The sequence below is a fragment of the Ctenopharyngodon idella genome, chromosome 16 (assembly GCF_019924925.1).
Source record: "Ctenopharyngodon idella isolate HZGC_01 chromosome 16, HZGC01, whole genome shotgun sequence".
NCBI lineage: Eukaryota > Metazoa > Chordata > Actinopteri > Cypriniformes > Xenocyprididae > Ctenopharyngodon > Ctenopharyngodon idella.
This window is the reverse complement of record NC_067235.1, coordinates 27,354,722-27,371,115: the sequence shown is the minus strand read 5'-3', so window position 1 is coordinate 27,371,115 and position 16,394 is coordinate 27,354,722. Positions and strand designations below refer to the sequence as shown.

The following is a 16,394-nucleotide window of genomic DNA, read 5'->3' as shown; positions in this document are numbered from 1 at the left end:
TTGAGTCAACTAGATCATCCCCTGTGAAGGCCTCATCGACACGACAGCCACGACACAGTTCCTCAACAACCGTCCATACCGGCGTGATGAATACGATCCTCAATTGGATGGAACTGAAATAAATACTTTTAATGTTGCGATCCTATTGGACTTATGATAGCAACCTGAATTGTAACAAAGCACTGTTGGCCAGAGGAGAACTGGCACCCCGACTAAGCCTGGTTTCTCCCAAGGTTTTTTTCTCCATTTTAACACCAATTTGCCACTTGTCTGCCACCTGATGTCACCTGATGGAGTTTGGGTTCCTTGCCGCTGTCGCCTCTGGCTTGCTTAGTTGGGGACACTTGACTTGACATTTTGATATTCAACAGTGCTTTTGATCTGCCTGCATTGACACTATTCTTTAAGAGCTGCTGTGCAGTCAAACAATGTACCAGTTATCAATGTAAAGCTGCTTTGACACAATCTACATTGTAAAAAGCGCTATATAAATAAAGGTGACTTGACTTGACTTGACTTGATCTGCATATTCATCAAAGAATCCTGAAATAAATGTATAAACGTTTCAACAAAAATATTAAGAAGCATAACTATTTTCAACATTGATGATAATAAGAAGTGTTTATTGAGCACCAAATCAGCATATTAGAATGATTTCTGAAGGATCATGTGACACTGAAGACTGGAGGAATGATGCTGAAAATTCAGCTTTGCATCACAGGAAAAAAAATTACATTTAAAAAGTAGAAAATTGTCTTTCCAATTTGCACTGCAATGTATGGCTCGGCATTCAAGCTCTGCACATTAGATCTTGAATTACAGGGCTGTCAAAAGTGTTGAGAGTTTTGAGTGTTGATAGTATTATGGTTGTAATGCATTCTGTTGTAAAAGGAAGGAACTTTTGGAGTCTTGGGGAGATGGTATATATCTATGCTGACAGCTCCCCTGTGGAGAAATTCTGTATGATATGAAGTATGAGAGAAGGGTTCAGCTGGAAGTCTTTGTTTATGCTTGCTTATGATTTTGAAGCACAAGTGAAGTATTTCCGCCAATGTAATAACTGTGGCTGCATCTCAAGAAACATCTGTAATAACACATGACAGTATAACAGGCAGGTTGTAGACATTACCTGTCAAAGTGACCAGCGTAATCCAAATCAGCTCATCATTTGCTGAGTAGCTGTTGCCAAGCCGTTTATGCAATGTTTTTGTTTGTTTATTTGTTACTTGATATTTTTTACTGTATGACAAGCCTACGGAATGTGCTGCTGCCAGGTAATTGCTTGTAAAATACTTGTCAAGGGAGATATCTGCTACGGCTAGCAGATAACCGTTCAGAAGTGTATGCTCACCATCTGTTTACCTTGGCAGTTTTACATATGAAAACCGAAGCCTTTTTAAACTCACTCTGGATAAGAGCATCTGCTAAATTCCATAAAGGAAAGTGATATTAAAAATCTCAAGTCTTTATTTACTCAGTTATGTTGGAACAAACTCGTATGCTCTGTAGTTTTTCTGTGGAACACACAAAAAAGATTTTTTTAGAGACACTGATCATAGAATGAGAGTTCTTAGTAAACTCAGGCTGTCATGGTCCAAAAAAGGACAAAAAAGCGCCATAAAACTATTAAACATGTTCCATATGACTTTTGTGCCATATTCCTTAAGTCTTGACTGTTGTTGCTATGTGAAGATTCTTTTGAACATCTTTTTTGTGCTTTCCATGAGAAAAATAACTCTTACAGGTTTAGAACAACATGAGGGTGAGTAAATAATTACAGAATCTTCATTTTTGTGTAAACTATCTCTTTTGAGTACTGGTTCATTTTGATCTTTTAGTTTAAGTATTGGAGGATTTTTGAGGATTTTCAAAGGAATTTTTGACCATATTCAACCTAGGCTTTTTGAAAAAAAAAAAAAAAAAAACGTACCTATACACACAATTCAATGCAGGTTCCAGCTGAAATGAACACTAGTGGCAGAAAAACACCAAAAACTCTTATTGCTTTTCACTAGGGGTGTGATGAGATCTCGTGCCATGAGATCTCGTGAGATTAACATGTGACAAGATTTCTCGTCGAGGTGGAAAGCTGTCTCGCGATATTGCCATGACGGAGTGTGAGGGTGAAATTAGGATAGAATTTGCCACTGCCACTGTCGTTTTACTTTTTATAGAAAAAAAAGTCACGTGACAAGAGTAAGTGACTGACAAGACCATGGTGGAGGATTTGTTGCACAACAGAGCCTATCTTGTAGAATGCGCGCTCAGCACCGCTGCTCCCACAGAGTACTTGCGGTCGCGAAATAGAAAGCGAAAGTAAAACGCGAGCGTGCATTCAAACGCAATTTCAATACCCAGCATTTTGAAAGCAGCTCCCTGATCCATGCAAATATCTCCCAGTATGAAAGCTGTCTTAGGCTGGGCTATGTAGTTGTAACTATTTCTTATCTCTGTATCATGCTTGAAGAAAAATTTGGTCTCTATTTGCACTTTGAATATTAGATTAGATTGTACTTATTGTTTGCACTTAATAAGACTTAGAGAAAACTGTTATTATTTATACTGTTTTTATTTCTATAATCAATTTGTGGAATGGAGTCCAGTTAGGAGGTCAAAAGTTGTAGAAGCTCATAAATCATGTACAGTTCTAAGGCCTGAAGAGACTTGTATGAAATCATGCATTAAAACATTTCAAATGCACATGCAGACTATTTTTATATTGTCATTGAGGATTTCTTAAAAATACTGTGTAAACATCTTGTCTCGTCTCGTTCTCGTGAACTCAATCTCGTGTCTCATCTCGTGAGCTAAGTGTCTCGTCACACCCCTACTTTTCACAAAAATGATTATTAAAGGGGCAGATTATCGATTAATAAAGGCTTATTATACGGTTCCTTGCACAATGCTATATTACAACCACTTTTACAGTAGCACATGATTTGTAAACTTAATACATTTTGATGTTTGCATCACATAACAAGCTCCATATGTTTGGCATTTCTGACATAGTAAACTTGCTTGGTATCTCACCTGGTACAGTATTGCACTTGCGATGCAGAGCTGATGGTCCAAGTCCTGTGAAACACTAGTCATGATAAAAGAGCCCAAGAAGCTTTTTTTCCAATAAGCCTGTGTTGCCATAGAAATACCTGAATATCCAAGTACTGAGCTTTTTGTCTGTTGGTGGGTTTTATGAGACCAAATAAGGGGATCAGAATCATGAATCAGGCGATGACAGTCCCGTAGTTCTGCCAAATCAAATGGATAACTGGGATTGTGTAGCAAATTGAGGGATTTCTTTGTGGATTCCAAGAAACAGTGTTCAAAAATCTGCCTTGTTTCTCAGCACTGCTTCCACCCTCTGAAAAAATCTATGATGCATGAAACATTTTGACTTCCCTTGCTTTAACAAGCAGGATGCTGTATAGACATGTTGTAGAAAGCAGAGGGCTATTAGACTAACATTGTCAGATCGGTGAGCAGCATCCTGCTCTATGATTACAGCTGTTGTTGCTGGGAGTTCCTCAAATTCTCATTCACTCTCACCAGCAGTGGAGGAGACCACGTCCCGGAGGAGTCTGTCATAGGAGCGCTGCTTACCTGCCGCCCCATCAGCTCCACTGTGTGGCTGTTCTATTGAGACTGACACTTCAATGAATACAGAGAGAGGGTTTCAGCACTACCTCTATTCCCAGCATGTTCCAGAAGCCATTAGGGATACCAAGTCTGTACATCTTTCTCACTTGTCTACTTCAGATAATACGTGGATTAGACATAGAATTAGCCTTGGTGTGATTTTCATATTTATGCATGATACATAGACATTTGATATTCAGTTGATTAATAAAAAGGAAACAACATTTAGCAAGGGATAATGTATGTTATGCTTAATTTGAACATGTTTCTATATTATTGGTAGTGCTGTCACGATACTGGAATTTTCAACTTCGATACGATACCTTAAAAAATATCGATATTCGATACCATTTTCGATACCACGGGGAAAACTGCCATACCGTCATACAGATAATTTATTATCATAATTTTTTGATAATTTGGGTAATTTTGTTGTAATAGCTTACACATAGCACAAGGAGGCTTTATTTAAATGATTGAACTACATTTACAAAGAAGACAAGTAAACAGTCAGTAATAAGAACAAATAAACAAATTGCAAACGATGGCATAAATAAATACAATAGAATAAAGAGACAAATGAAATAAACATGTTTTAAGTTTTTCAGGTGGGTCTAACAGTAGTATTCAGGTAAGAAATAATACAGAAATTAAATTAATCAAATGTAAAATAACACTGGATAGTTTTCATTGTAAAAATGAAATACAGATAGATGCTTATTGACTAATTAAAGTTACAAAAGTTTTTCAGTCAAGAGCAGCGAGTGATTTTCTCTTTGTCTTTTGTTCTTTGATTAACATGACAGACAGCAGCAGGTTTATTAGGTCGCTGTCCTTTTAAGAACTTGCAGGGAGGATCCAATATACTGTAACACAACATGCATTTTCTCTCAATTAATTACGTTCCAAAACTGACTATATATACCTGAATACTCGGCAAGACGGGCATTTAGACATAATTTTGTATGTATTTGACCGTTTAATCGCAATAGGCCACGAAAAAGAAGTCAATTTGGTTCTTGCGAGCTGTTTGAGTGGCTTTATGAAAAAAAGTTTCATATAACATTTTAAAAAGAGCTTGGGTCATATTCCACCTGAAAATCAAAATAAATAAATACTACATTGCAGAAATGACAAACACCATTGAGAATGATGAGAATATAAAAAAGTAAATATCTGTAAACATTATGATAATGAGAATTTGAGAGATGAAATGTGTTTAATCTCATGCAAAAAAATCCTAATGGTTCAAAACAATATATATATATTTTATTATGCAAAATATCATTTCTTATTTTTTTGTTCTCTTTGAATTTTGGGGTTAAATGTGACCTGGACATGTTTTTGTGAGATTCAAACATGCAAACTATTTTTCAACACCTGCACAGCCTTGGTCTTGGTCTTTGCAGAGGCAAAGATGTTATTAAATTTTTGGCCTTTATATGCCTCATAGTATAGTAGATAGATGGGATGAAGATGGGGGATTGAGAAAATAGACCAGGACTCAATATGTCAGAGCTTGTGCACTGTGGTGCTATATTTTGATGAAAGACTATGAAAACAAGCTTTTCTTTAGAGTAATGTGCGCTGATGAATCATGCACAATGCGACCAGGGTTATTTATTCAGAAAGCAAATGGTTCCATTTTTATTTAATGTTGTCTTTAAAGTCATAGGGAACCAATAACTGCCAACATTAGATTTTAATGGAGTTTGATTGAATGGCTCAGTGCTTCCTTGTGAATCGTCAGAGAGCAGTCACAAATGGGGAAGTCAGCAATGGAGCAGGTCCACAGGGGCCATCTGAGGTTATTGCCTTCTGTGGAGGTCATTTCATGAGGTTTTCTGGGGGATTTTAGATTATGTACAGTTAACTGATATACAGTATAAACTGATTATGTGTGCAAAATGAATACATTTGTGTTAAAAGTATATATAGTTTATATTATGAAACAACATACCATATTTAGATTTACTTATCAATCAGAAGGGGTTTAATCAGTTCAAGTGTTTTTAATGGGTGCAATTTAGCATTGAAGATTTCTTGAGACTTAAGAATTGTGTTTCTGCTGCAAACATTGTGTGTGTCTATATGAAGAGGCTCAGTGAGAGTCATTAACAGAGACAGAAATAGATGGGAAACTGGCTGAGAAAACACTCAAGTGGCAAAAATAGCATCCAGAGGATGAAAGACTGATGACGTAGTTTGCCATCGGTGTTGAAAAGTTTGCAAACAAACACTGAGGGAGAGAACCGCTCACCTCCGTATTATCGCTGCTGACCTATAATGTATGAGGCTGTCACCTGTCAGTGCGATACAGTGGGAGTGATGGATGACTTTGCATTGGCTGAGAATTATCCTTTCAATGAGCTGTTCTCTTTCACAGTGCAGTTCTCATGGTCAGATCTACCTCTTTTGGTCTGCTTAACTAAAGCAACATAACTGAATTTAAAGACTAATGTGTTTTCTATCATTCAAGTTTTTTTGTTTATTTTTGCTAATGCAAACATCACTACTATTGCACATATGGGGATTTTCTTTCTCTATATTAAGACATCCGTTCATCATTCAATATATGTCCATCCATCTTCTCAGATTTCTCTCTCTCAGTTCTCTGCATATGCTGTGTAATTTCAGTTAGCTCAGATGATTTGCTCTGTATTATAACTGATTGGGATGGTGGGGAATTCTGATTAGAAATTTTCCCACACATCAGCTCAATAAATTAGTGTCTAGGCTTCCCATATGTCTCACCATAAACACACACAGGGATAAAATATATTCCCAGTAAAAAATGATGGGGTGTTAAATTACACATTTTTTCTTTAGCAGATATTTTGAAAAATGCAGATATCCACCATGCATAATTTTCATTTATTAAAACCAGATGTTTTTGCATTGCTTGATGCTATTGATACAAACATACAAAAGCATTAAGGATGCCAATTGATTAAATCTTTGATAGGCATTACAAAAAGTGCCTTTATAAGTCAATATACTGTATTGTTTGTTTTATTTTCATATTGAATAACAGGTTTATAGTCCACAGCAGCTCATTTTGCAAACAAGTTGGTCGGATTCTCTGAGGTAGACTTTCTTCTAAGTAGGGTCCATTTACACAGGACATATTTTTGTATTTTAAATTTGTTAAATTAATTGTAATAAATCACATATAATATAGTCTCTCACTTATGCAATTTTTTTTTTCCCTTACAGCACAAGTATCTCCTGAAACATGAGCGACATCTACGAGTCTGCAGCCAATTCTCTGGGCTTGTTCAACAGCCCCTGCCTGACCAAAGTAGAGCTGCGGGTCACCTGCAAAGGTATCTCAGACAGGGATGCCCTCAACAAACCTGATCCCTGCGTGGTCATTAAAATGCAGTCCCATGGCCAGTGGTTGGAGGTAGGTTTGTGTTTCCAGTCAGATGCATAACATTTCTAGTTATGTGACTAAATGAAATCATTTTTAGGTAATAAGGTCTTCTAATCGTTTCTGGGGACCTTATCAATGCATTTTTCACAGCACTTGTGCCTTTTCACATGTTCCTTTGCTGCTTTCTTCCAATTTTCCACTCATTTTCACACCATTGTATCTTACATGAGTGTAGTTTTGGGTATATACACTCTTTTTTGGCATTGATGGTTCCATGAAGAATACATTAACATCCATTAAACATCCATTTCCATTGCACAAAACGTTCTTTATAGGGGAAAAGGTTCTTTAGATTATTAACTCTTTCCGTGCCATTGACAGAGTTTTCCGTTATTTATGACGCAATGCTTTCCTACCATTGATGTAATTTTCCAGCAATCCATGTTTTCACTGTTATACAGTAGGGGGCACTATTATACATCTTCTGAAATAGTACAGAGTCTCCAGATCGAAAAGCAAACGAAGAAGCAGAAACAAGCGATAGAAGCATTGCTTATGCACATGTAAGCTAACGTGATCATCAAACATTAAATAGCATATGAATCAATGCCTAAAATTATCAAATCAGATGTAGAATATGGTCATGCAGAAAAGGCATTAATATGTTCTTTATAAGTACTAATAAACAGCCAATATGCAAGCTAATAAGCAACTATAATGTTATGAGGCCACTATATATATGGCCTCATAACCTGCCACTTAAGTAGTTTGAGGAGATGCATATTTTGCATGTTTTCCAAATTGTTTTTTTTTTCCCCAGCAGTGCTCGCATGTATGCTTGATCTTTGACAAGCTGTTCTTTTCAGGAGAAACACACGGTTCTGTCATGAAACTCTAGATGGCGCAGGCGCAGTCCTTAACTCAATCACATTGTTCACTATAGGGCACAACAGCAGCCAATGAGCTTGCTGCTCAGCCTTCAAATACTTGGTCAGCATTTGCTGTAGCAGTTTGCAGTGTGCTTTCAGAAACCCTCCACCCTCCCCAGCTCCACCTGTATAGATCTGCTACAGGTAATTCATGTATGCTATTGTAAAGCAGCAGCATGTCTTACTTGCTCACAGCAGAGTGTTGTGTATGTATTGGCAGTAGCAAATCCTGTACTTGCTCTGCAGCAGCAGGAATGACATCAGCAGCAGTGTAGCAGATATATTCTGCCAAGACCAAACATATTAACATTGCCATATCCATTATCATGTCACACACTCCGAGAGTTGTCATTTCAGAATTATATATATTTGTACATGAACGTGTGAGAGCATGCATGGTGAACGAGAGAAGCAGACAGCATATGTTCACTGAGAAATCTCCCTGTCAGGTTATGAAGGCTTTGCCAGCTCACCAGTGGGAATCTGTTCTCACCACTCTCTGTCTCATTAGACATTCACATATTCACTTATGGTGATTCTGCTCTTTGAGTGTGTGTGTCTCTCCAAAGGAAACCACACTGTAAAATCTTAATTTTGCGACTGTTTCGTACCTGTTCTCAAAGGATTTCTTCATTCCTCCTGGAAATCCCGCTATGAAGAACATTTGAAGAACGTCTTCTGTTTAGCTGCCCTGTTTGTTCTTTAAGGGCTGCTGGCTGAGCTTGTTGCATCATGCTTTCTGCCATTTTTCTAGCTCATTGGAGATTTTTAATGGGATTACGTGTAAAATTGTGTATAATGTCATAAATAATAAAATAAACAAAAACATTTTCAAAGAGTAAAACCTTGTTTGTGAGCTATAAGCTAATGTGTATTAAAAGAGAAATATCATGATATTTTCTCTGATGCTTCCTGAAGCAAATTTACATTTAAAGTGCTACAAACAAGAGCAATATGATTTATTGCAGTCGTGATTGCATTTCTCTTCGCACCTCTTAACCTATTTCCTCAGTGTGCAGTGCTATTACGGGTCAGACTCATTTATCTGAAAATGTCACTTATACATGCTATTGTATTGAGTGCCCCATTGACTTAAATTTCATATCTGTGGGTTTTGGCTAAATCTAATTTGAGTGGAATATCCCACTGTGATAATCTCTCTCTGTTTGATAGCTCATATCTCACTTTTCAACTATACTGGGAGCCATTATCAAATCTTTAGCTGAAGTATGACAGTGTTAATTAAATTCGGTCTGTATCTCACTACCCAGAATATCCCTCATTCATCTGGAGCTGTGAGAGGAAATAACTTTATGCACTGTGTCAGAGTTCACTGGTTTAGGTAGTAAAAATACTAGCCAGATACAGCTTTTTTTTTTTTCTTTTTCTTTTTTTTTTGAAGAGAAGTAGTTTTCTACATATATGCTTGTTTGATAAAAATGAAATAGATTGAAATTTGTATTGAGTTTTTTTATTAGAGTTTTTTTATTAAGAAAGAATGCATTAAATAAATCAAAGGTGACAGTAACAGCATTTATAATGTTACAAAAGATTTCTATTTTTAATAAATGCTGTCCTTTTGAAATTTCTGTACATCAAAGAATCCTTAAAAAATGTAGAAGGTTTCCATAAAAAATATGGAAAAATATGTTTTTTCAACATAGATAATAAAAAATAAGAAGAATGGAGTAATGGCTGCTGAAAATTCAGCTTTTCCATCTCAGGAATAAATTTCATTTTAAAATACATTGAAAATAAAAACAGTTACTTTAAATTGTAATAATATTTCACAATATTACTGTTTTTACTGTATTTTTGATCAAACAAATGCAACCTTGGTGGACATAAGAGACTTCTTTCAAAAACATCTAACAGTGTACTTTAAAAGTGGGTTTATTATAAATAATAACTATATTGTCTGTCAATAGTGTTGCATTATGAATTCTCAGAGCCAGCGGTGTCTGTCTGTTGACCCTTGATCAAGATTAGTGTTTGTTTGTTTAACTGGCAGCTCCTGAATGACTGTAAGTACAGGAAACAGCACTTGTGTGCTTGAACAAGCTTTTACACTGCGGCAGTCAGGGAGAGTAAAGACCTGCTGCTGACCCTGCCTGCGATTAGCCCGCTGCAGCACTGCAGCTGCTCAGAGCTTGAGCACCATCAAACAGAGAGAGATGGCCACAAACACTCTCAGCAAATCCAGGATGCTCTAAATCACAAAGTCACTCCATAATGCTGACTGCGGACACTAAATAATGAGGGGGCCCTCAGTCTCTGGGGTGAAGGGCCTTTAATGTACCCAGACTTTCAAGCACATTTGTGCATGGCAACTTCATTCAAAGAGGATTTTGCTCATTGGCCCTGAGCAGTGGTGTAATGTGATCTGTAAACCGAAGGTAAATGGCCTTGCTTTTCAGAGGGTTGTATTCGTCATCAAGACCGACTTCTCATTTATTGTTTTCGTTTATCTCTATGAAAAGTGCAACTTTTAAACATATGATGTTTTATTAACCCTTTCAGGCGTGAGTTTAAAATATTCTAGCTGACCCCCCAGAGTGAGTTTTTTTAAGGCGACCATTATTTTAGAACGTTTGCCCTTGTTTCCATGGCGAGGCGTCATGCGCGTCACGTACGCTGAACGCAGCCACAATAACACTGTATGACAGATGGATCGCTATTATTTTGTTTTTCCTTTTTTATTTAAAATATTCACAAACTTGCTTACCATGTCATCAACTATCTGATATACCGATTCTCAAATATGTGTAAGTGAGTGTGTTTTGTCGTTTAAAAACCTTTATTAATGATCTTTATCTTGATCAATAACGCGAGATAGGCGCCGCCATCTTAGTTTGCTCCTGTCAGTCGGATTTACAGCACGTGAATTCATCAGTTTCTCCCGAAATATATGCAAGTAAGTGACTGGTGAACTGGAAGAATAATAGAGTAAACTTTATAGTTACTTAACCGCATTATGTGTGTCTGTTATGAATAAAAGTAGGCAAAATATATTTGAATGGATTGTTATTGCTGCTTCCACTGATGTCTGACATCAGTGTGTATTTTATAAACTCTAAATGTATTGTTTTACTGGTGCTTATGCATATTTAAATGTCTGAAACCTTAAAAGAAACAATACGTGGCTGAAAACACTGCATAGCTGTGATATATGACTAGCTGAGCGCGTCCATCTCGCAGCCAAAGCACGAAAGCACAGTTTGAATCTGGCAGTTATGTGACGTCGCTGAACAGAAATAAAAATCCCATATGTGGGACCGTACCGCTCAAAGGGTTAACAAAGTTTTGGAGGACCACGTTATACAGATATTCTAACCAACCAGCATGAGAGGAGGCACGTAGAGCCGACTTACCTACAAATTTTCCAGCATCCCTCCTCCACCCCAACTCCTCACTCTCGATTATTCATATCCCAGCCAGGGATGGGGGGAGTACTCTGGGTTTCGGGCCAAATTCAGAGCTCGGAGCCCTCTCCTTGGACAGCACACCAAATACGCATATTCTATACCCTATCTGATTAAAATATGTAAGTGTGAACTAGTGAATTACAGTATGAAATGCCAAGAAGTGATCATTCACAGGTAGATGCTCCTGCTTCATGGCTTACTGGAATGTTTTTTATCCTCTGTCCATTAGAACCGATGTTCCTGAAATCACAGTACCTGTTTGAGAGACAGATTTCCCTAACGTAGTTAGATTACCTGTCAGACAGCGAATCGGAATGGACTGGAGACAAGTGATGATCTTATCAACCATACTCATTTTAAAAACCCATCTGCCATACAGTCTGTTTGTCTGTATGCGTTTCAGCCTGCTTTTTTCCTCAGTATTACAGCTGCTGTTTTATTTACTCACACACAGGCAGCACAATTAACTAGATTTAGGTGCATGGCTGAACTTTTCTTGCTTTTTATAGTTTCTTAAAAGGCAATTGCACTATATCAAAGTGTATATATATAGTGTATATACAAATGCAGATTGACTACCAAAATCAAGACTAGGCCTACATGGTATATCAGCTGGTATGTACGGGTGGGCAAGGGGTGGGTAATATGACCATAATAAGATAAATTTTATATTTGTATAAGTTATTTTTGTTAGGCTATATAAAAAGAACAAAGAAGCAAATTATTAAATTACAAATACAATAGTAAATTAAATAGCCTAAACTCTTTTTTTCAGATACAGTAGGTTTATATAACATTTATTTACCATCTTTTGTTGTTTGATTAACATTAATGACAGACAGGTATTTAATTGGGCTGCTGAATGCATGTACGTAATATACTGACACATATCCAGTTTTTACCTGTTTACGTCCACTTAAGCCATAACCGACTGTATCCACATGAGACACTCCACACGATGGACATTTTGACATCTGTGTGTGCGTGTATGACTATTCAGGCGCAAGGAGATCTGATCGTGCGCGCGATAGAGAGAGAGAGCGCTTCTGTTGTGTGTCATTCAGCGCGATTCCACCGATCCCGCCTTCACTATCTGCAAGTTAATCGATAACGAATTGTGATCGGATTGTAATTTTGTGCTATGACGAGCTTGGCTACCTTTGATTAGGCTGTAGGCTGAAATTATATTCAACCTGCCAAAAGTGGCTAGTGGGAGTGGCTGTTTTACCCGCCACAGCTGAAATCTACCCGCATTTGGAGGGTTGGCAGGTGTTAATGTCAAGCCCTGTATATATACTATATTGCCAAAAGTTTTGGGACACCTGCCTTTGCGTGCACATAAACTTTAATGACATCCCATTCTTAATCCGTAGGGAGTTGGCCCACCCTCTGCAGCAATAACAGCCTCAACTCTTCTGGGAAGGCTTTCCACAAGGTTTAGGAGTGTGTAATGTTCGTTTAACAAAGAAAATGTGACAACATTGAGTAACGGACATGAATTTACATTTCAATGATATACAGTGGGTACGGAAAGTATTCAGACCCCCTTAATTTTTTCACTCTTTGTTATATTGCAGCCATTTGCTAAAATCATTTAAGTTCATTTTTTTTCCTCATTAATGTACACACAGCACCCCATATTGACAGAAAAACACAGAATTGTTGACATTTTTGTAGATTTATTAAAAAAGAAAAACTGAAATATCACATGGTCCTAAGTATTCAGACCCTTTGCTGTGACACTCATATATTTAACTCAGGTGCTGTCCATTTCTTCTGATCATCCTTGAGATGGTTCTACACCTTCATTTGAGTCCAGCTGTGTTTGATTATACTGATTAGACTTGATTAGGAAAGCCACACATCTGTCTATATAAGACCTTACAGCTCACAGTGCATGTCAGAGCAAATGAGAATCATGAGGTCAAAGGAACTGCCTGAAGAGCTCAGAGACAGAATTGTGGCAAAGCACAGATCTGGCCAAGGTTACAAAAAAATTTCTGCTGCACTTAAGGTTCCTAAGAGCACAGTGGCCTCCATAATCCTTAAATGGAAGACGTTTGGGACGACCAGAACCCTTCCTAGAGCTGGCCGTCCGGCCAAACTGAGCTATCGGGGGAGAAGAACCTTGGTGAGAGAGGTAAAGAAGAACCCAAAGATCACTGTGGCTGAGCTCCAGAGATGCAGTCGGGAGATGGGAGAAAGTTGTAGAAAGTCAACCATCACTGCAGCCCTCCACCAGTCGGGGCTTTATGGCAGAGTGGCCCGACGGAAGCCTCTCCTCAGTGCAAGACACATGAAAGCCCGCATGGAGTTTGCTAAGATGGTGAGAAATAAGATTCTCTGGTCTGATGAGACCAAGATAGAACTTTTTGGCCTTAATTCTAAGCGGTATGTGTGGAGAAAACCAGGCACTGCTCATCACCTGTCCAATACAGTCCCAACAGTGAAGCATGGTGGTGGCAGCATCATGCTGTGGGGGTGTTTTTCAGCTGCAGGGACAGGACGACTGGTTGCAGTCGAGGGGAAGATGAATGCGGCCAAGTACAGGGATATCCTGGACGAAAACCTTCTCCAGAGTGCTCAGGACCTCAGACTGGGCCGAAGGTTTACCTTCCAACAAGACAATGACCCTAAGCACACAGCTAAAATAACGAAGGAGTGGCTTCTACAACAACTCCGTGACTGTTCTTGAATGGCCCAGCCAGAGCCCTGACTTAAACCCAATTGAGCATCTCTGGAGAGACCTAAAAATGGCTGTCCACCAACGTTTACCATCCAAGCTGACAGAACTGGAGAGGATCTGCAAGGAGGAATGGCAGAGAATCCCCAAATCCAGGTGTGAAAAACTTGTTGCATCTTTCCCAAAAAGACTCATGGCTGTATTAGATCAAAAGGGTGCTTCTACTAAATACTGAGCAAAGGGTCTGAATACTTAGGACCATGTGATATTTCAGTTTTTCTTTTTTAATAAATCTGCAAAAATGTCAACAATTCTGTGTTTTTCTGTCAATATGGGGTGCTGTGTGTACATTAATGAGGAAAAAAAATGAACTTAAATGATTTTAGCAAATGGCTGCAATATAACAAAGAGTGAAAAATTTAAGGGGGTCTGAATACTTTCCGTACCCACTGTATATATGAATAAATAAATAAATAAATAAACTGTGAGGACTTTGCCTCCTCATTTCAGAACACTACTGCACGCCACTGATATATATACAGTCAAACCAAAATGTATTCAGACACCTTGAACATTTCATTCATTAATACAGTTTATTCACTAAAACTTAAAAAAATGGTAATAAAATATGACAATATCTCAGAGTTAAACTATGTCAGAAAAAAAAAAATCTTAATTATGTCAGCTAACACTTAAGCAAAACATGGTCAGGTCTGAATAATTTTTGGTTCCACATTTTTATCAATTTTACTGGTAGTCCACTGTATGAAGAATTTTTGGGTATAGTATGTCACAGTTTACTTTATTTTGCTATCCTCACTTACATAAATGAACTATAGTGTCCTGTACCCACTAGTAAAAATATATAAAAAAATATCAAAAATGTCTGAATAATTTTTGGTTTGAGTGTGTGTGCGTATATATATATATATAACACACCCTATTCAAAATTACGATTATTTTGGGATAATGGTTTATAATATAAATGATTAGAATTTAATTAATTTTTATTTATATTTTATATGCATATTTTAATTATAATACATATATATGTTGGTGCAGAACAAACTAATTTTTTTTATTTTTATAATTTCTTAAAATGTCAAATGTTTTTACTTCCTTAAAGAAATTTCGTTGTTTGAATACAATATATTTCTTATATTCAGATTTATGTTCAGGATTTCTACAGTCATGCAAAACCTAGAAATAGAGAATTTTAAATTTGTGTTTTCCACAATATAAAGTCCTTTTAGGTTTTTATTAACATTCATGACTCCTAAATTTGTCTAAATTATGTCAATGGAGAGAACATATACAATGATTTTGAAAGATCCTTGTCCAGTGATGATGAAATTATTAGTCAGAAGGTGTGGGAACCCTGCATACTGTACACTGTGTGAGAAATACCAATAAATAAAAGTTTTCTCACTCAAAGAGCCTCATAATTTGAGCTCTGATAGAACTGACACAACCCTCTCAATTTCTCTGAAAATGAATGCTATCTGAACAACACACAAAAAATGTTTGGGTCTAAAGTTACATTGCCACCAGCTATAATGACCTGTCAGCGTGTCAGATCCCAGTGCCCTGGCTGTCAACTCTCACCAATAATCAGACAAAAGGCAGAACTGAAGATGAGAGTTGAACTGTCACCGACAGCATTCAGGCGCACATGTGAATGACTGTGGCAGGTGGAGCTGTTCTTTCATCTACCCAGAATGCCAATCACTGGAGCAGGGAGCACTCCTGTTGAATAAGGATAGCGTATCTCCATATCGCTCCCTTCAGGGTGCAATCTAGATTTCACTCAGACTGATCAAGACTGATTTCATGGTCTGAAATAATTGGATATTGATGTAAAAAAAAGTCTGTTTGACAGAACTAAAAAGAAACTTACTGGGTGTCTGTAGCTGCAAGCTGTAGTGATGTCATACTAGTGATCCTCACATCACAGTTGCATCCTAAAGTGGTGTTTGCCACTCAAATGATACCAGCGTGTTGTGGTTGTTCTTCAAGACCATTTTAATGTCATTGCTAAGGTGTCCTGAATTGTCTGTCTGTCTGTCTGTCAATCAATCAATCAATCAATCAATCAATCTATCTATCTATCTATCTATCTATCTATCTATCTATCTATCTATCTATCTATCTATCTATCTATCCTAATTGAACTGAATAGAGTTGCTTATTGCTGAATTGAACTTGTTTCAGTTATTGAGCTGAATTGAGCTGAATAATGACTCTATTCTCTGTAGAGCAGCTTTAAAGCAGAATTTGAATGTTTCTCATATTTGATGAAGTTTGCTATTAATACTGTGAAGCTGATTTGAAACAATATTTTTCCA

The 16,394-nt window shown here is 37.3% G+C and overlaps 1 protein-coding gene across 5 annotated transcripts in view; it reads left to right on the top strand.

The window, feature by feature from the left end:
- Positions 1 to 16,394, top strand: part of cpne4a (copine IVa) — a 67,685-nt gene that overhangs the window by 10,190 nt on the left and 41,101 nt on the right. For 3 of the 5 annotated variants that reach the window (XM_051864942.1, XM_051864937.1, XM_051864941.1), the window contains exon 2: positions 6,853 to 7,042. In XM_051864942.1, coding sequence (XP_051720902.1) covers positions 6,872 to 7,042 — 171 coding nt within the window. In that variant the 5' untranslated portion in view covers positions 6,853 to 6,871. Of the gene's footprint in view, positions 1 to 3,549; positions 3,725 to 6,852; positions 7,043 to 16,394 lie in introns of all 5 variants that reach the window. The other 2 variants (XM_051864940.1, XM_051864939.1) reach the window with 2 other exon arrangements.